Here is a 22,235-nt window from a genome sequence, read left to right as displayed (position 1 = left end):
ATATGGGGTTTTTAAGAGGTTTAACTAGCATTCAGGAAAATTTAAATTAATAGTCAATTGTTACAAAATCATGTAACAGTTATTTCCTAAACAGTATTGGATTAGCCAAGAGACTAATTTTTTTTTTTTTATCAGATTTCCAGGCCACGTTACCTACATAGCTATCCTTTATCTAATACTGCAACCTCACCATTTCAAGTTATTCATAACACACTTCCTTCACCATTTTGAAATAATAAAGACTCATGCTCACTCTGTGGCAGTTCTTTCTGCAACACCAATACAAATGAAAGCAATACAGACAACCTGGATATAAATACAGACTTAGAAATCCCATTAAGATAAAAATATGTCACAGCTGGTAACAACCTTCAAAGCCACTGGACAAAAGTCACTTTTGATGCATAAACTTAGTATGAATTTTGATGACATATTTTTCTTACTATCTATGATTATGATATCCCCTTGCCTAGTCTTATCATTTCCATGATTATTAGAGTCAATCTTTACCAGTTCTTGCAGGTGCATCCCTTAAGAAGTCAACAAAGAATGCGTCTATTTCATGATTCAGCAAAGCTTTTGGACCTTCAAATTCCTCCTCAATGAGTTTTGCCACAGCTGTGTGAAACCAATTAACATCTTCTGAGGTTGTGAAACGATCAGCAATAACACACTTACATTCATGCTTCCACAGTTTTATCAGCACCTACATTAAAAAAAAAAAAAATAAAAAGCGTTTCACAAAATCACAGGAGAATGGGTTAGGTTGGAAGGGACGGCAGTGGGTCATCTGGTCCAAACTCCCTGCTTGAGCACAGGGCACAGAACTGCATCCATCCAGATGGCTCTTGAATATCCCCAGTGAGGTAGACTCCTCAGCCTCTCTGGGCAACCTGCTCCAGGGCTCCATCACCCTCCCAAGTAAAGAAGTCCTTCCTTATGTTCAGGGGGAACTTCCTGTGAATCAGTTTCTACCTCTTGTCCTACTGCTTGGCTTCACCGAGCAGAGCCTGGCTCTGTCCTCCTGATGCTCTCCCTTCAAATACTGGCAGGCATTGATGAGGTCTCCCCTCAGTCTTCTCATTTTGAGGCTGAACAGGCCCAGCTCCCTCAGCCTCTCCCCTTAAAAGAGGTGCTCCAGTCCCTCAACTGTGTTTGTAGCTCTCTGCCAGGCACACCGCAGGAGCTCTGTGTCTCTAGGACTGAGGAGCTCATTTGGCTTGCAAAGAAACTATGCCAACTTAAAAGCTTTGCCTTCATTTCTTTATTTAAAAATAACATTAACATTAGAAAATAAGTAGTATTTGGGGGTTTCTTCAGAAGAGATACCTTGAGTTTCTTATTCTGCCCAATAGCAATTTAAGATTATATTCAGTGAATGTATATGTAAGAAGTCTTAATCTAGCATTCCAAAGTGAAGTGTATTTTATTTCCACAGCCCTAAAACCGTATCCATACCAGTTACCATGTTTATGTATTGATAAACCACTTCTCTAACTGGTCATTAAGATGGGTGAAAACATAAGCATCATGGCACAAATAATTTCATACCAAACACAGATATCACTCCCAATGCTACAGCCAAAGTAGTTAGAGAATAACAACAAAGAAAAATGTGTAAGTGTTTATATTATCCCTTCTCCAAATCCAATATACCTTTAAAGTCCCTCAGTTTGGTCACAGGATGAAGAAGGAGAATCTGTCAGGCTGTTAAAACCAGCAGCACTGGTTTTAATCCTATACTATTACTGTACAGTAGTAGGGAAAAATTCCAGATACTCCTCGAAGACCTTTTGTTCAGCCTACAGCACTTTGTACAAATGACACATACTAAGTCTCATAACTAACACATAAATTTATATAGTAGTATTTTAACTAATTGTTTATTTTATACTTTAAAAGACATTAATTGTGTGTGTATATATATATATATATTATATATGTGTAATAATCTAAGTGCTCCATATTTTTACTGCAGAAATTAAAATCCATTCTGAACTCTAAATTTTAGATGTAATAGAAATCAGGAGCTTATTCAACAAACAGAGATGCACATTGTACATGAAGCAATTATATAACCCAAATATTTAATAAATTTTCTATGTTTACCATAAACATTGCTTTTCCAGCTCTACATGTTTCAGAGTTTAAAGCTATAAATTACTTTTCCTTAAAGTAATAAGAAGATAAATTATGTTTTACTGGAAAAAAGACAATTATGGAAAAAAACATTACTAATATTTGTTACCACTTCTTCCTTTTAAACCATAAGCCAGAAACCATTTGTTAGACAGAAATTAGGTAGCGACTGGAAGTCTCAAGATAGTAATGGAGAGGAGGAACTATTCAATTTATTAATCAATATATGAGAATTTTCATTGATTTAAAGCAAGTTCATTGCTTCTCACTTATTTTCTCACTTCTTTCAAATAAACTAGCATTTGTCAGTAACAGGAAGAGCAGAGAGAAGCAAACTTGCTACAAAAGTAGGTTTTGTTATTGTTTTTAAACAAAGCTGTCATTTCGGTTGGTACTATAAAAGCTGGATTAAAACACCATTGCCTCAAAAAAAACCACTAAAATTGCATTTTTTTTAAATAAATTTATATGCTGATGTAGACTTTTCATCCTTTTTCCTACACTAATGATAACAAGGTCACTGATGTGCTGCACTTACCTGTGGTTCATTGATCACTTCCGATGTAGTGTTCAGCATTCCTTGCCAAATCCTTGAGAGGTCTCGAAGGTTAAAGACATAATGAAACTTGGCTGGCGTGGGCAACATTTTCAGCTTGGTTATCTGCCACAGTCTGCGTGTCAATGGAACCAATTTGGCTACTGTTTTCTTCACATCATCTGAAAATCCCCGCTCACTGCAGTAGTGCCCTTCTCCAATTACACCTGTGGAAAATAAGATTGCCAAATCAAAGACTCATTAGCAAAACACCAAGAGCAATAATTATCTGAAGTTTCTGTTTGTGTTTTTTTTTCCATTCCCCAAAACCTTTTCAAATTTGTTGAAATGGCTTTCCAGTATTTATTCAAATCTTGATTCATCCATTCTTAACACCATTCTGCCACCAGCTCAGTGGTGACTTAGTTTTTAATTAACTGCACATTAAAATGTTCTTTTACAAATAGTTTCCATTGGTCTTGAATAGCTAATCTGCTGCTGAAATCAGTATGAAGCCACCCTTTGTGAAAGTCTAGTCTTTAGTCGCTCGTTCTTAGCAGCAATGGCACCTGAGCAACTGTCCAGCAGAACGATACCTTCATGTCAATCTTATTAAATCTGAGCATACCAAGAGATTCAGAGATGTGACTGGACATGAAAAACTTACAGATTGATGACATTGCAGGTGGGGAGTGACTACTGAAGGAAAATGGGCTGGTAAACAAATCCTAGGGGAATTAAGCCTCAATTTTAACAATAATGTGTATAAATAGAAGGATAAGAAAAAATTCACTACTATTTTTAAAAATGGAATGGTTAAAAAGCTAATTTCCCTTTACCAAAAATTTTGTCAATGGAAGAATTAGAAGGCAGAGTACAGTTGAACACTGAAAATTGTCTCTTCAGCCTCTGTGGAATATCATTGCGACCCCCCCCAGGGTGGATCATGGCAGCTAAAAACTGAATGTCCACGATGTTGGTAAATTCACCAGGTTTTTCCAGGTTATACAGTCCTTTCTGTTCCATCACTTGCCTAACGATTTCATTAGTGACCTGTAAAATAACCAGGTTTTATATAAGACCATATTATACAAACGACTAAATGAAATACAAAACATATGTTTGCAAGACCTAACAAAGAGTATAACACTATTTTGTCACATAACTCACTGTTTATTTGCTTCAGGATAAAAGTGTACTGCAAGGAATAAGCACATTTGGTAAAATCTATGGATAAAAATTGTGGGAGTACCCCTCTGGGTACCCTCTTTTTAAAATAATAATTCATATGACAATTTATTCTCACTTGAATGCTGCATGATTTCCATTGCTCTTGGAAATACTTCTCCCTTTTAACACAAAATTTCCAGTTTGCTCTAATCAAGACCAAATGAATGCATCTTCACATGTTGCAAATGATAAAAAATATTTGTATTAAGTTTCCTATGTAACAATCACAAGCATGAAATAACATTCATACAAAAGAATGAAAGATCCTTTTCTTTAGCCATAAAGGGATACTCTACATTTCTGTTTGATAAGCTAAAAAAACCCCATGGAGATTACATCCTGTAACTATGCTTCTATAGAAATTCTAACATTAGTTCCCAAATAAATATACTTCAGAACAACTTTGGCAATATCCATAAAGATTACTTCCATTTTTTCTGAAGCACAGAAGACACTTCTTACCTCTCATATCTCATGGTATTTTAATTATTGCCCACAATGTCAGTTTGCTATCACAATTTGTGTGCCAAGGACTTCTTATTTTTAATTATAAAATGAGTGTTGTTTAAAAAATATTACTAAAATTATACAGGCACGTTCTTAAGGAGCACTCAAACTACTTCTTGCAGTCAGCATATTTATTTTCAATCAATTCCTGGTAAATTAATGTAGATAGGTTCTTAAGAGAGTGTTTAAAATTAAAGTACTGTATATCAAATTCACCCTATTCTGAAGGGTGTGCATACAGTGTATGTATTACAGTGCAGCATAAAAACAAAGAAAACCTTTTGTCTTCTTCTTTCACAAACTAACCTGATCTCCCCATTCATTGATTATGGGCATGTTCACATCATCAATGAAGACTGTCATCTTTTTGCCTGCAGGTGGACCATAAGTTGTGCCCATGCGTTTATCCACATAACTTTCTATTGTGCGCTGTTAAAAAGCAATTAGCAGCATAGTTACAAAGAGCACTTCATTTCATTCATGATTGAATCACTTAAACATATTGATGGTTCTGTTACATAGAATTTTACTAAGTGATTTTTAGACAAGGTAATTTCACTCGTTCAATTAGAAAGTCTGAAATCTCAAGCTATGCAGAACTAGGCTGTTGTCTACAGTAGACAACCATGCCTAACAGTTTCATAAATCTGAATAGGTTTCAAACTTTTCTTTCATTTTATTCATTTATTAGCAAAATTGATCATTGCTTGCAATAACAATTAAATTGAAGATGTAATTTTGGAACACCTCTCCAGCAGTCAATGTACTTCATAAAAGCATACATTGTTAATTAAACTCACATATATAAATACACTCAATGACATCATTTTGCCTACTGGTAGACCTACCACTACTGTTCTGCTCATAATCTTTCAATTTCTCTGTTCTTCTTAAGGTCCAGTTTTTATTAACTATCCTAAGTGAAAGCTCATTTAACCATATATCATTATTCTTCAGTATAAACCTAAATATCTGCATTTTTATGCTATGCCTAGGCTCCTGCTGCCTTACAGAAACGGCATCAGTTAGACCAAGATTTTAAGAAGCTAGAGCAACTTTAAAGCATGTGTCATAACAATGTTTTGACCTAGATTATTAACAGAGAATTGACTCAGTCTTGTACATCTATTTCAGATGTCCTGATCATCAGACTCTCAGCTATCATCAATTAAATCTACATTTATCTTATAAAAATGTTACTTTTTTGTTTATAACCCAATAAATAGAAGAAAAAATCCTAAGGAAATTTAGACCAAAATTACATGTTTGTATATTCTATAACATGTTAGTAGTTTCTACTATGCTGTATAGGCAAAAGATAGGTGATCCATCAGGCTTATAGACAACACTTATAGCCCAGACAGTACTTTGGCCTGGGATACCAGACTTAAAAATATTATACCATAGCAGCATTAAAAATATTCCCCAGATATATTGCCAGGAGGTTAAAGACACTTGAAATAATTCAAATTAGCTTGGTAGAAATTTGGGCAGGCAGTACAGTTCGGGATTTAAGCATTCATAATTGTATACAGAGCAGCTGTACTGCATGAGTTACTTTTTTAATGAGCAATTGAAATGACTGGAACTTAAATTGCAGACAGCACACTTTTAATGACAGATTGTTGTGGGTAGCACTTATTTTACCCATGGTGTTTAGTGAAATCTAACAGCTCTGCCCAGCTAGTGACAACTGATATATTTGACACAAAAACATAATATGATGAAGAAAATAATAGGCATGGTATTGTAGAAGTCCAAGAACAGCGCAATAGCAACTGAAAAAGTTGAAAGAAACAATTTTTTGCAGAAGTCTTAAATCATGCATTAGAACACTTGGATCATTTGAACAGGTGCTTTTTTTATTGTTCAAAATCACTATCAGAAACATCCTCCTGGCAAATTATCAGAACATTCTCTGAATCCAACCATCTTGTATGAGAAGATTAATCACTACTATACCTGAAACATTAATGGGGTCGTTGCAGATGAAAAATTCAAGCTCTTCGTCGTGTGCCTTTCAGAGTTATATTTTGACATATAACCTTTGATTATAACAGTCTTTGCAGTTCCTTGCTCACCAATTAGTAGGACAGCCTAGACAAAGACAACATCGAAATAAGATGAAACACAAGAGCTGTGTGTCTTGGCAAAGGCTCAACAGTCCCATTTATCCTTTAAACAAAAAAGAAACTAGAGAAGTTATGTTAAGTGAACTCTTTACAAGAGACACGTAGAAATAAAATAATGTCTCATGGATTTTTGCAGGCCTGACAAGTTAAAAATATTTGCAGTTAATGGTCATGTCAGCCAGCACAATCAAGCCAACAAGGAAAGGGAGTTAAGTATTTGAAAAGGGGATTAATCAGCTAGTGACTCAGTATCTGTAAAATTTCAATTGCTTATGTGACACAGTTTTGGTGAAGAATAGAGTTTCATAACCTAAAGCTACCTAAATTCTGTAATTACCCCATGCTGGCAGAGTTCAATCAGAAGGGTCAGAGCCTCCTGACCTATGTGCTTCTCCCTCTCCCATCAGTATGAAAATATTGGTTTAATTTTAACCTGATCTCAGCAATGATTACAGTTATTTCCACTACAGAATGAAGGAGAAGGGGAAGACAACAAAGTCTGGAAGCAGTGACTATTCAAGAGTTCAGGCATATTTGCATGACAGTAGTTTCTGGAAACACCATCTTATATCTAAAAAAACCTATTAAGTTCTTCCTTTTCAATAACGTAATATTTCACTGCTAATCCAAAACTTTTATTATGTATACTATTGGCAGTGCTTTGATATGAAATACAGAATAAGTACCTTGCCCTGTTTTGCTATGGTTTCAATAAGGAAATCCATTCTCACATTGTCAACATTAGGCACAAGGATTGAGCCATACTCTGGTGTACCCCTACAGGGATATACATATTCTTCAACAAGTGTATTCCAGTGCATCCATGTCCCTAATAAGAAAGAAATTATGTTAATGTTTTAGAAATACTAGGTATCATCATTTCCTTTATTTTCCATTCAGTTCACTCATCTGTCTGTGCTTCTGTCTCACATACAGCAATCCCTCACTGTGTATTCAGATACAATTTATAGAATCATAGAATCCCTCAAGTTGTATCTAAGAGGCTTTCTCCTCTTTCCTACATAAATTATGGCAAAGACAAGGATTATCTTTTCATGTTCACTTGACAATTCATCACCACAAAGTCCATGCAGCTTTTGTAGCAATAGATCCACAATCTGACTTCTCACTAAAACAGGAAAAGCTAAACACAACACCATCAGTAAAGTACAGCCATAAAACAAAACTTGCTAAGGCACACAAAAGAAGGTAAACTACAAAATACTTCCAAATTAATTCTCTAAAAAAAGCACAATTTAAAAATAAATTTTACCCCATATCACCCTGCTGAATTACTAACCATCAGATGCCACATAATAATCAAACATTGTATCTTCACTGCCTTCTGGGATACAGGGAAGATCAAGCTTTACTGCTGCATGGTTTCGAAGCCAGTGTTCCATTTTGCATCTGTCCTCCAGTTCTAGCAATGCTCCTACACTCCACATGAGAGAGAAGATGTACAGCCTTTCCAAGAATTTTGGAGTCAGTTCTCCACCTTGCTCCTGAAAGATTGAGTTCGGTTTTAATTTTCAACAGCTTGAAAACTCTACTTGATAATCATTAGTAACATGAGGTTAGAAGTCTTCAGTTGTACATAAATTTAGAGATGTCTTCAATGACCAGACAGAATCAATACAAACCAATAACAAATCACCCAAAAATTAAAAAAGAAAAACTGTCAATGCATGTTCCACATGTTTAACGTAAAACAGGGCTTAACATGAAATCCAAATGTGAGATTGTGAGAGAGGTTACATCCCAGCTATTACTTTCTAAACAAATATAAGATATTCCTTACTAACTTGCATCTCCACTTTGATGACATTCCAAGTTATCAAGAGTCCCTCTCTACAAAACTTCGTTACTTAAAATTATTTCCGTTGTGTTAAGTATATGCAAAAATATTCATACTACCTACCTTAGGTGGGATAAGGCCCTGCAGCATATTAATGCTCTGCATAATCACAAAGGCTTCCAGCATCTCAGTCTTGTAGTGCAGAGACTGAGTGCTGAATTGGTACAAGTCTGGGAATGATGAAGAATACAGCTGACGTAGAATTTCAGCCTCTTGGAAGGAACATTTTTTCAAAAACCCCTGTTGCAAAGCATGTCAATAAAACAAATTTAGTTCCCAATGTGCAAGTCTCAGTAAATTCAAGTACAATAATTCAAGAGGTTCAGGAAGCATGGAATGTTGATTTCTTGAGGGCAAATGGGAGAAAGGGGTGGAGGGGGGAAAGAGTACAGTTAAGTGTCTGCATAATTCCTTCTAGATGTTAAAGATGAAGAGACCTGAAAAGAAAAAACTGTGTTCAACAGCACAAAAATCATACTTTTCAAATATTTTTTAATCACAACAGCTGTGAAAGGTATCCAAACATCTGCAAAGAAACCATACAATACGTACTGAACACAAATTTGATTTATTCTTCACGTTATTTCTAACAGGGATAGAGGATAAACTGAAAGATCTGGCATATGTACAGCAAAAAGAAATCAGGCTATTGGGGGGGGGGGGTCTGCTGGTGCGTGTAGTGCTCTTATTGTGTATCTTGGTATCTGTAATGACATATAAACAAAACCTAAGTAAAACTACCCATTTCTTAAGATGATAGAATAGGATTCATTCTTTGATGCCTTTAATTCAAAGTAATAACATGATTCTTGGAGTTACCTTGAATTTTTCTCTCATCTGCAGGGCAGAATACTTCTCATTTACATCCCATAAATTTATTTCCTACATAAAATACAATTACTAGAACAACCACTTGAAGATTCTTTCCCAAAACTCAAAACAAAATTTGGAACAAATTGAAATCAAATGAATTTGCTTTAAACATTGGATACTTTTTCTCTTGTGAAAATACTTAAAGCTGGAACAGGGTTCTCAGTGAGCTCCTGAAATCTCCATCTCAGAACTCAACAGCATTTTCAGCAGCCTCCTCTAGGTTGACTTGACTAATGTTGTATTCTATATTATCTCTGGAGGTCCTTTTCAAACTCAAAGGACCTTCTATGTCCTTTGAACATAGGACATAGAAGCTTCTATGATTCTTTCTACTGCCTTTGTAATATTTTGAAATTCTACTTTTACTTCCCATAGTAGATAAACTTTGAGACTGATTACAAATGAGGATATATATGAAAAACCTTCTAGAAATGGGTAGGTGGAAAACAAAGTGATAATAATGAAAAGGCAGAAGTACTTAAAATAGATATCCAAAAATTCACTGATAGTTCAAAAAGTATTAGGGGTGAGCAGAAAAGCATATACATATGCAAATATACACATATAGACAACTTCTTGAGTTATCCATATTTATCTTTCATAATGTTTTAAAGTTCTTCTGAAATATCAACGAGTACTTAATTCATACTCAGGTGCTTCATTCAGCACCTGAGAATTAGCAAGGTTAACATCTAACCTAACACCTGTTGGAATATGAAGTATATTGCATTACAAAGTAGATTTAAAGGGCGGTATACTGAAAAAGACATCAAGATATTTCATTTATGATGTAAGACCAAACAAAAAAAAATAAATGCTATTGTATCAAATTATAAATAACAATAGACTGCAATTTTATAGCCACTTCTATAAGGGGGAAAGGAAGAGAAGTTGGAAAGGTTACTTCATGGTGAAATGAATGTAATTTTGTTAATGTAATCCACAATTAAAAAAAAAAAAAAGTTTCTTTTCTTTAATCTGTTTCTATCACCAAAACATACTAAACCCAAAAGGTTATAGATTAAGGAAAACTGGTTTTATACAACACTTCAACACAACTAAATTTAGCCTGCATCTCACTTTAAAGTGAGGAGGTAAATCATGAGTGACAATGCAAAATAAAACAGTTACCTTTCTGTTCTCTTTGCAGCTGAATCTTTAGCACAATTTTAACATCCAAAAAGTGATCGTCTGCAAACTAAGCAACGCAAGGAGGCAGAGCTGTGAGAACCTAACATCAGTAGGTGCTATACAGTGTTGTAAGCACAGAAAGGAACAACACAAGTGGAATCTCAGAGGAGCCACTGTCCTAGATGCATAATTTACACTTACACTTTCCTCAGTGTCCATATCAGTTTAAAAAATAAAAATAAAAGCAAAGTAAAACTTGGCAGTAACATACATAATGCGTTTGTGTTGGCTGCCTGTATTTGCACTGGCAATATTGAAATTTTACCAGCCAATTTTTTAGGAAATTTGTTAAACACCTTTTTCATAATAAAACTACAAATATCTTGGACTTGGCAAAGAAACTCATCAAATGAATTAGCGACGATTCTCAAGTGTTGCAGAGACCTGTGACTGAACAGAAAATTCCATGTAATTTAATATCATTCTAAATGGAAAAAGCTTCAGACACTATTAGAAAAATATAGTATCAGCCCTCTGCAGCAGCCCTTAGCTCTTCACAAGCAGCAAACCTCCGAGTTTGCAACAAGTCAACAGGACACGGGTGTTTCTGACACAGAAAGGATTATCTGATGACACCCCCCCACTCCTTTTCCTCCTACTCCTCAGCTATTTTCACGGCATTATACCTGACCTGCCATTTCAGATCTGCAGGTGGAAAAGAAACCTTTGTGTCTGTGGCCAGAAATCAGAAGTTTACAGCCTTCCTCACCTTGGCAATTTCTGTTCACCAAAACATATCCCCTGGCTTCACTTTTCCCAGAGGGGCTGCACTGTCTCCAGTCCCAAAGAGAGGCACCAGGCACTGCCTGGCACTCAGGGCTTGGAATACAGCATATTGTCTCTTGATTTCTGTCTGGGCTGAAGCCTCCAATCTGCCAAGGTCAGTGGTTCTAGGCAGTGCCACAAGCCAACTTTTATTCCAATGCCAGACAAATCAGGGATTTATGGGAAAGGAATCTGGTTATAAACAGCAAGCTATATAAAACTTACAAGCATGAGAACCTTTATGGGTTAAAGAAATAAGAAATCTAAGAATAACACAGAGTGATTACTACAAAAGGCTGACATCTGAAAGTTTATGTGAGACCAGCTGTATTTGCATAGGACTAGTTAATGAATACTAGTTGAGGATTAGTTGCATTTTCTACTGGTATCCTATTTGATTTGGAAAATGAAATAACTGAATGACACTGTGAAACATCAATCTTAAAAATATTTTTATAAACTTGTTCGTGTGATACATTCCAGAAAGGAGGACAGTAAAATTTAGTCTGTTAGCACATAGTAACCTATAAATTTATGTTCTTTTGAGTCAGAAAAATCAGACAATAAATACACTACAAACTCCTGGATGACATTCCAATTTCATAAACAGGAAATAATTCCTATCTTAAAATTAAAGTTTAAAACCCATACAAAGGAATTTAATTTGGGATTATACTGAAATATACCAAATATAACTTCGGTATCAGGGGAAAGTAATTATCTGTATGATCACAGCAATCAATATCTTAGCCACAAGAGAAAGTTTTCAGTTTTCATATTCAGGACAGAGTCCATGTTTTATGAAAGCAAAAAAATGTCAATCAAACCCTCTCAACAAGATGGTCTAGACAAGAAATGGAGAGATAACAAATTATTATTTATTTTATTTTAAAATTGTTAAAGTGAGTAGTCCACTGATAAATTTTTGAGGTGATATAGGGCTTAAGAAAAAAAATCAGAAACCAATTTTTTTAACGGCTATCGTCTCTATTGTTTTCATAGAAGAGAAGAAAACTGGAATTAAATGCTATAAGTTTTTTTGAAATCTATGACTATGGAACATTAGGTAGATTTTTGGGAACTCTCAATATTTCATCTTTACCAAGATTTTTGCTACATGAAAAAAAATAGGATGTTCAAGTCTCAGAATTTGTCATTCACTATTTTGTTACGGGCATTCTGTCAAGATTAGGATTTATTTTTACTGGGTTTTGGAAGATGAAAGATGACAGATAAAAGAAAAAAATGCTTTAAAGATCACTTTGATATTTCAATATGTTATATGCTGGTTATTCACTCTAAAACACACCTGAAACATGTTTTTCTGAATCATTCATTCCATGCCAGAGAGACAGAAACTATTGCCTATCTTTAGATACTTTGCTTCTAGGAATGTTAACAGACAACCAAGTAACAACAAAATTTTAAAGATTACATGCTTTGATGCTCCACTGACTTTATTTCTGCTTCTAAATCCCAATTGCAATAACTTTTAAGAAATATCAAGAGAATTGATACTTTCTTGAGGATTTCAAGTTCTCTGAATCACCTTTACTCTTTTTTCCTCCTTGATTTGATGCTGTACTACGGGCTGCCAGGTAGTTAGTGTTTGAAAAACTGAGTTGTCCTTCAATTGTATAAAATACTTTTAATTACAAATTTGTCTCAAAGTAAAATAGCCATATATTTAAAAGTGTAATATGTTAACTATTGCCCTGGAAATTTTCACCTTCTGATGTTGAGACATTCATGTTACTTCTCACATACTCTGTCTGATAAACAGTGGATTGTTTGCATTCCTCTTTGGAGGAAGAGAAATTGACTGACATTGCAACAAGCCAATTGGAGTCAGAGGTTCTTTCAGTATTGTCCAATCCACGATCATTGTTAGATTTTTATAAATAGTCTTATCATGTAAATAAAGGTCTCTTTTCCTGTTCACCCAACTTGGAGTCAGGTGCATGATTGCTCTCTCTCTCTGTTGTGTGTGTCACAACAGCCCACCGATAACTATGCTCCTTAAAAAAATTATTCACTCTTGTATAAACTACCAGAACCATTGCTATTTTAAATATTGACCTCGAAGTTTATACAGAGCAAAAGGGATTTCATTGCAAAAGACACAAAAATATGTCCTAAAGTAAGAAGAGTGAAGTGCTGAAGGAGTAACCAGTAAAACTTCCCATACATATACAGACATTTAGCTGTTTTACCTCAAGGATAGGACTCCAGGTGAGAACTGATGAACTCATGAACACCATCCCATTTCTTGAAACTGTTGCTGGAGAAGCATTATCGATATTGTGAGGCTCAAAGACTATTTTGCAATTTGGTGCCATAGGTATCCGATCACCGTTTGCTAGTGTTAGAGTTCTGTTGTCATCCAGGACAGAATTAAGGTTCTCAATCCAAATGGCATCAACTGGACCATCAAGAACTATCCAGATGTGGTCACCTATAATCCAACACAACAGATAAAAAGGCCTGTGGATGAAGTGCTATTTTTTTTTCAAGGACCAGTTTCTTACTGTTTCTCGGGACCTTGTTCCTCTGCAAACAAATTTTTAACCAGTTCTGAATTCATGCACACAACTACAATCTCAGCTTTTAATACAATTACCATTTCCATCACTCAGTTTCAGTTGGGTACTTCATTTTGTCACCTATTGATAATAATTTTCCATTCTTCAGTACATAAAGTGCTATCAGCAAAAGTCAGCAGTTTTTAATACTCCGAGTTTTATGTATCTAGTCTTCAAGACAGTAATAAATTAGGTTTATTTCAAGTTACATGAAACAATATAAAGAAGATAACAACTATAGATATATTTAAATTTAAACACCATTCATTTGTTTCCAAGGGTTTTATAAATGTAGAGAAATTAAATGAAAGGAACAATTGAAAAATCACTCTTTCAAAGAGCATGCACATTATCATGAGCAAAAGAGGTCCATTAGGGGAAGATTCTTGTCATTTTTTCTGTCCCTAAACTTGACCCAGTTTCCTTTTAAGCTTGTTCATTGTTTTCCATTTACTAATGTTTCCTAGGAGTGTCTGGGTCTGTTCTGCTTGCCTCATTTTCCTGCATGGAAAGAGATCCCACCTTGGGAGCTCCCTCAGGGAGCAGACAGCCCCACTGTGCATTGCTAGATGGTCCAGAGATGGTCCAGCTGCCTTCAGAGCCCGTGCTCATTATGGAGGCCAAGGTGGCTTGGAGCTTTGCTAGCATTGAACCAAGGAGATATGAAACAGATGATAAACTTTTGATATGTGGAGGGCTTATAGCTACAGTTCAGGCATCTCAAGCATGAGATGGTCTGGAGTCTGACTCATAAAGAGGTATTACAGAACTCCTACAGAGTAAATCTGAGGAAGTCATATGAGTGTGCTAACATAGATTTTCATCTTGAAGGAAAAGATTTTAAAAAATAGTTAATGCTATGTTAATTCTCAAGGGTGTTACATTTCTAGATTTGAAACAAGCCTACCAAAATTAAATTGAAAAGCATTTTCTATTTTAAAAGTATTTGTATTTCTGAAGACTAAGAATTTTTGTATGAAAATAGTGCAAAAAGTGCTAGGATTTTCTATTTTTTCTTTCAAGGTGTAAGGATAAGATTGCATACTAATTTTCAGACAAAAAAAGGAAGGAACCATCTAGCATCAAACTATCAAGGCCACTCTTTTAAGTAATATAGCATTCTAAGAATTTAGGTAGAAATTGGCTGCCTAAATAGAATTATCTAGTGCCATTTGAGATGGATTATGATATGTGCAGGGCTGGCTGGTATGACACAACGGATGAGATTTATTTCCTTTTAATATGGCAGCTGGAGAACAGACAGCACCCAATTATTTTAATAGGATACCACTTTTGGGGCAACTGACTTTTACTTTCCACTTTCCTTCCATATGATGACCTAACACACAAAACAGAGAACTCAGTAAATGCAGTGAAGTAGTATTTGTTACACTACACTACAGTGTTTGAAGACAAAGCATTTAGAATAGAGACTGTAAAAGGGACAGTCTTCCAGCAATTTCCCAATGCTTCCACATAAGAAAAAAAAACACTTGCTAATGTGCTTTATAAAGATGTCCTGAAGCTTGGGGTTTTATCTTGTTTTATTTTGTATGGAAGTCTTTCTCATTATACCTGTATTGGGTCTGGCTGAGCTGAAGTTCATTTCCCCACAGCTGCCCTCACAGTGCTGTGCTCTGCATTGGTGCCTGGAAAGGTGTTGCTAACACACCAGAGTTTTGGGTACTGCTGAGCAGCACTGGCACAGCATCCATCATCTCAGCATTCCCCACTTCAAGGGGCTTGGGTAAGCAAGATCCTGAGAGTGGACACAACCAGGCCAGTGGACCCAAAAGAACCAAAATGATATTCCATACCATATGACATCAGCTCAGATATAAAAGCTAAGGAAAGGAGGTGGAGGGTGGAGCTTCTGTTATTTTCTTTTACTTAAGTAAACACTTGAAGTGTTTACTTTCCAGAGCAACCTCTATGTGTGCTGAAGCCCTGTTTCCTTGGAAGAGGCTGAGCATCACTTGCTGATGGGAAGTAGAGAACAAACCTTTTTTTTCCTTTTGCTTGTGCTCACGCAAACTTTTCCTTTCACTTTAGTAAACTGCCTTATCTAAACCTATGAGTTGTTTTCCATTTATTTCCTCTCCCCTGTCCAGCTGGGAAAGGGAGTGGTAGAGCAGCTTGGTGGGCACCTGGAGTCCAGACACCCAACCCACCACAATACCTTTCTTTGCTCTTAAAGTTTTTCTCCAAAGAGTTGAAAATATTCCATCTGTCCAATCATTTGTTGCCACATCAAGGCGTCCAAACATTTGTGGAGCAGTTATAGCTTTAGGATTCATTCTCATTTCTCGATGTGGCTGTCCACAGTCTATGAAGGCAAATCAGCAGTTAGTTTTTACATTTCTTTTCAGCAGTAAGAGAACTTTGACAAATTCAAGCTAATTACACCCAAAATGTATGCTTTAATAATTTTTAATTCATGGTTATAAGAATGCGTGCAATTAAATAACTTTTATTGCTATACGAAATTCATTGATTAGAGAAATAAAAAGTAGACTAAAGTTCTGAAACTTTTGAATAGTCAATTCACATTTCATAGCTTCATTGGGAACAGAAAAGCAGCAAGATGAAAGTTACTCTAGGATTAGTTTAATATTTTGAAGGCTTGTCAAACAATAGAGTTTTAAAACATTTGGTTTGGATGCACATTTTTAAAACCCAATGAATAAATACCAGACGGATGACTGATTATTTTGCCCTTCTGTGCCCTTGCATACATCTTAGATCGAAGTATACAATATTGGAATATTCCTGTGAATTCTCTTAGACAGATAAATTCTACCTAGCCATACCGTAATCATATAACCTTTATTTTTATGTCATTAGCAACAGCCTAAAAACTACTATGCCAGACATTTTTTAGAAACCCAAGATTAAAACTTAACCAGGAGCCAGTAGTAAGATGTTGAAAGAAAGAGCTGAAAAAATTACTTATTTTAAAAATATCTTCATTAGAATCAGATTTCACTAACATAGAAGACAGAAGCCTGACAGATCATGTAGTTTAGCATTTCATGAGGGTGTGTGAGAAGATCAGTTTTCTAAAAATGGTGAGGTGGTTTTATCTTTTTAGTAGTTCACATCTCATTGCTGGAAAAAAAGATAGGAAAACAAAGTGCAATGCAACTTTGTTCTTTCTGCTTTTTTTTCCATAATGGAACAGTCATTTCCACTGCAACATAGAGCTTACAGTGTTTCTTAAACATAGCACAGTACTGCATGTATAAGAGACTTGCTGAAATATTTTTTACAGAAATTATTCACTTCTGGAAAATCATATAAGCAACTTATAAGTAACACAACCTTATCTCAAAAGAGATGTTTTTCTCCCCAGGCTATGACCTTTTATTTTAATAAGATCAGACATTCTTCAACTAATATATTTGTTTAGAAATACAGATGACAAAAAACCACACACAGTCTTCAAGCCCCCAGCCAGGACACAAAATTAATACACTTAAAGACTTTGCACTGACTATATAAGGAATTTATTATTATAAAACAGTTATTTTCTATTGCAAAGACCCTGTCTTGTGCACTGTGTTCAAAAACACTTAAATACTTAAGATTAGCAAAAGGTTTCAGCGTTACCTCAGCAAAACCCAGGAGATGTTTTAATCATTTGTCTGAGCTGCCTACCTAGACTGTATTCTTCTTTCTTAATCTATCTGGAATAAGAACTTCTGATAAAAGTATGATAATATGGAAAAAAGGACATGAAGCATCTGCCTTTGAATGACAGACATTTTTAAGCTTTTAGAAGATACTACTAGAATAATTAGTATCTCAACACACAAGCTAATTCTTCCAGAAATATATTCTCACAGTGAAGCAACTGAGGTTTTCTGAGAAGAAAGAATGGGGTTTTAAGTTTACAGTGTAAACTGTTCAGTAACAGTTTATAATATAATTACTAACATACCTGTCATTGCTTTCATTAAGGTGTGGATGCAGGTAGTTTTTCCTGCACCACTAGGTCCAAGTGTCATCAATCCATGCCTTACTCTCTGGGTTTCAAAAAGCTGGATTACTTTCAGTTTCCAAGGAAGATGACAAACAAGGCCAGATTCCTCCACCTAAGAGACAGTGACAAAAAAAACAAATTACTATTATTTTAGAGCACATCTTTAGAGATAGATAGATATATCATCAGCAAATTACTACACTCTTTGGAAAGGCTTTGTGTATATTTTTTAAAAAAGCTGTAGGAAAAAGAAGATATATTTGGTATTCAAATATGTATTTAGAAAAATAAGGTAAACCAGCCTCTATGTACATTATAATCTATCTACTGGATACATCTATAATACATCTACTATATATATATATTATATTCTTAAGTTGGCCCTACTGAAATGTTACAAACATCTAATGGGAAATTAAATAGAAGAAATGTCATTGTAGGTAAATATTTTCTCAAGTTCATATTCCAATTGTTAAGACTTTAGACAAATATTAAATCCTGGCTCGCATTAGACAAGCTCACATACACGTATTTTTTAAATTGGACCCCAGTAACCGTGACTCAATAAAATCACAGAACACTATAATCCCAATTCAGTGACCTCCTGAATAAGCTTAATAATAATATGACAGTGGTAAAGATTTATGGAAAAGCTTACATTTCCTCGAAATAGTTATATATAATATCACCAGCTGGATAGACTCCACAACAAGAATTTTCTTAGATGTCACCTCATGACACTTATGTCAGAGCACCACAGATCACGAGAAACATCACCTGTTTGTCAATGGCTGCTTCAAGTTCAGGATAGCCTGCTTTATCAAGCTGTATATCTGGAAACAGATCTTCAATTAAACTCAGAAATAAGGGTTCATCTTCATCAATCTAGTGAAAATCAGGGAAAACAAAAATCAACACAGATTAAAACCTATTATATGTATTTTATCAAGTTTAAAAAGAACAATGCCTAAGTCCTGAAGACCTAAAGAAATGCTTGAGAACATAAGGAACCATCTATAATAATGCTCTAGGTGTTAAACATTAGAAGGTCACAGGAGAAAGAGATCATGTGATGCTTCTATTAGTCAAAATAAACGACTATCATGCAGACTGAATTTCTTATAGTAGATTTTAGCAATTACATTTAGAAAATTGTCTATTTCATTTGGTGTAAAAGAAAAAGATGTAACACAGCAACCGAAGAGGGTTATCTATTAGACAGGTGAAATGGTACTCATGACTATGAATAAAATATTATTTCAAAAGAGTGACTAAATACTTAAGCACAAAGTTTCTAAAGAAGTTACTGCAAAGACATCGATTTTGTTACTTACACTAAAGGTAGCAGGGAAAACATGTAAAAAAAATTCTGAACAATTGAAGATTAAACCCACGTAGAAAGCCAAGCAAGAGACAGATTACTCCCTCCTCAGCCCCACACAGGATACTACAAGAAATTTTTCTCTATCCCTGCCAAAATGTTCCACTCAGAGAATGAAACATTGCCAAGCTAGCTTCAGTGTAAAGGTCACATACAATCTTCTAGTGGTCATGTAGCTCCAAAGTGCAGTTTAAATTATTTATCAGGCCCTCAGAACTTACTAGTTTAGACAGGTTCATATCTCTCAGAACACGCATGACAATGGTAGATTCAGTATCTGTGGGATTTGCTCTTTTTGCTGCTCCCAGCGTGCGCAGCACAGACAATATATTCCGCAAGCCAAAATCATAATGCACCTAGAAGATATGTGAAAGTTCGTCCCTAAGTTAGTAGGGATGAAATAGTTCTTATTTAGTATTTAAGACATAGATGGATATGTAGGAGAAGTGGTACATATGTTTCAAATGCCTCCAAACATCCATCAACTATTCTTTGACTGTACGATTATGGGCAACATCACTTTCCAAATCTGCTACCACCTAGTAAAATCTAAGGTGTGACAGAAAAAAAATGTAATCATAAAGTCATTGAATCAAGGCAGATATTGAGAAATCCTTTATCAGCATTATTTTGAATTCTCTGTAGCCCTTGGAAACTGAGAAACAGCTGTACAAGCACAAGAAGCACAAACCTAATGCATCTCAACCCACTCTGTAAGACCAACAAAGGCTATAATAAAGCCTTTATTTGTCTCAGCCATCACCATTCATTAAAGCTAAATCTTAATGATAAGCAGTGTTCTAAATGAAATCCTTGCAGTGACAACTGGCAGCAGGAGTTAATCTTCCAGGACAGCAGAGGGCTGCACTACTAAACTGCAAGTGTCTCTTAGCTTACTTAGTGAACATGAACATTTTCTTATTCCTCACATTAATATTTTGTGACTTCATAGATAGTTTTCCCCTAAAACAATCAGGTTGAATCATATGAATATAATCACCTGCTTTGACAGTTGTTCTTCACACAGCTTGTACAGTGTAAAGAATTTTCTTGCCAACACAACATTATCAATGAAACCACAACTAGCCAATTTAACACGGATTATGATCTGACGATCAGGAACCATCATAGCCACTGAACGGAAATTGATCTTCAAGTTTTCAGGAAGTTCTTGCCGTCCAGCATATCCTGGATTCTGAAGAGTAAAAACAGGTATTGAATTTGAGTACACCTTGCACAACCAGAAGAATCAGCAAAGGAGTATGCCATGTTGGCAGGTAAAAATAATTTGTTGGCTTTAAGTTACATGTCAAAATGAATTGCCATGCAGACTTATCCCCATGGCAATCACCATATCTCTATCTATCGTATCACCATATCTCTGAAGAATTTTTGCCTCTTTGATATCCCTGAGATATGAAAAATATTCCGCCTAAGCATTTCAAACCTGAGTTTGTCTTATAGGTCCTATTTTTGCTGGCTACTTCTACCTATAGCTCTATGGCAGTATTTCTGTAATTGCATCAAACAAGCGTACTTTGGAAGCCAGAATTTGGCACGTAGAAGAAATCTGAAATGGAGCTAACTTGTATTTATGGTGCTGCCTGCATTTTTTAGTTGCACGTGCTTGATGTTATTGAAACAAGACCCTGTAAACTGTCTTTGCAGCAATGCTCAATGTTCTCAGACTATTAGTGAGTTAGCTCTAACAACTGAATGACATAAGAGTTAGCAAGTGCACTTAATAGAATTAGACTCATTTATTGTACAATCATCACTGGTATATTAGAAACTTACTGAATACTTACCATAGTAAGAAAGATGCCAAATTCTGGGTTCATTTCTACATTGTCTCCATCAGTAAAAATAAACCTTTTCTTACGTATTTTCTTACATGTCAACACAATTGCTATTTGCTGTGCAGCTACTGATAGTACTGGTAAATCAATGCGATTGAATTCATCAAAGCAACCCCAGGAGCCAGACTGAGCAAGACCTTCAAAGAGAAAAGCAACTAAGCATATGACCATTATATTTTTAACACATTTTTGGTGGAATTCACAAGCCAAAAATTAGGTTAATCTACCTCAAGGGGGAATTTTTTTTGGTTTTTTGTTTGTTTGTTTTGTTTTGTTTTTTAGGGTTGGGAAAGAAACAATTCCTTTTCAAGTTAGAATATATAACTTCCTAAAGTCCTTAAAACTTTCTAGGATACTATGTTTTTTATTTCTTCTCCTTTTTTGTATCTTGAATGTTTTTCTGTTCCTCTTTACCCCCCAAGAAATATTTCTGCAGTAATTCTATGAAAATGTGACAGGTTGCCAATAGCTTGTTGCACATATTAAAATGAACAATACAGTTGGGTTCACTGGTAAAGGAGATAGAGGTGAGTCTACGCCAGAACTGCATTTTCTCTTGGATTTCTTGAGGAAAACAAAACAAAATCATAGCTATAGTTACTTGCAACAATACAGTATTCAAGAACCTCCATTTGATCTCTAATTTGACATCTACTATGACTGACAGGTATCAATTGCAGATGCCTAAAACAATGTCATTGGCACCTAACTTTAGTGAGCTCTGCCAATTGTTTTTAACATGTATAGCACTATCCATTCATTTCCTTCTACTGATAGAATCTTCAATATTTGATTGAGACAAAATACTGAAGTCAAAATTCAGCATGTCCCACCAGTTCAGCAATAAATTTCATAGCATTTTCTCTTCATAGTGGCAGATCTTCTTGTGACTGTAAGTAATTTTAAGTGACTTTATCTATCCTTCCATAAATTGTGTCGTGTTTTCAGACATTTCTATATTCTGAAGACAGTGTTGCAACTGTACTTTATACCCACAACAAGCTATTAATTACTTGCATTTATTAAAAGGCTAAAACCATCGCTGGTTATGTGTCAACCTTGTTTAATAGAGATGTCCTCTTATTATTTGAAACTTTCATGCATTTCATAAAATCATATAATCTCAAAATATAAAGAACTGACTTATAAAGCACTCATGACAATTATCAAGTAGAACTTCTGACTCCACAAAGGTATATCT

General features: G+C 35.2%; 1 protein-coding gene across 1 annotated transcript in view; it reads right to left on the bottom strand.

The window, feature by feature from the left end:
* Positions 1–22,235, bottom strand: part of DNAH5 (dynein axonemal heavy chain 5) — a 121,122-nt gene that overhangs the window by 44,211 nt on the left and 54,676 nt on the right. The window contains exons 37-51 of the mRNA XM_088170925.1: positions 20,984–21,171; positions 20,176–20,370; positions 19,397–19,531; positions 18,572–18,679; positions 17,753–17,906; positions 15,992–16,138; positions 13,444–13,685; positions 8,465–8,641; positions 7,844–8,048; positions 7,230–7,372; positions 6,374–6,508; positions 4,718–4,840; positions 3,514–3,727; positions 2,678–2,901; positions 511–706 (exon numbers count right to left, since the gene is read on the bottom strand). Of these exons, the coding sequence (XP_088027051.1) occupies positions 511–706; positions 2,678–2,901; positions 3,514–3,727; positions 4,718–4,840; positions 6,374–6,508; positions 7,230–7,372; positions 7,844–8,048; positions 8,465–8,641; positions 13,444–13,685; positions 15,992–16,138; positions 17,753–17,906; positions 18,572–18,679; positions 19,397–19,531; positions 20,176–20,370; positions 20,984–21,171 (2,586 nt within the window). The remainder of the gene's footprint in view (positions 1–510; positions 707–2,677; positions 2,902–3,513; positions 3,728–4,717; positions 4,841–6,373; positions 6,509–7,229; positions 7,373–7,843; positions 8,049–8,464; positions 8,642–13,443; positions 13,686–15,991; positions 16,139–17,752; positions 17,907–18,571; positions 18,680–19,396; positions 19,532–20,175; positions 20,371–20,983; positions 21,172–22,235) is intronic.

This window comes from Sturnus vulgaris, chromosome 1, assembly GCF_052056855.1.
Source record: "Sturnus vulgaris isolate bStuVul1 chromosome 1, bStuVul1.hap1, whole genome shotgun sequence".
NCBI lineage: Eukaryota > Metazoa > Chordata > Aves > Passeriformes > Sturnidae > Sturnus > Sturnus vulgaris.
Note: the sequence above shows the minus strand (reverse complement) of the source record. Positions and strands in the feature narration are given on the sequence as shown.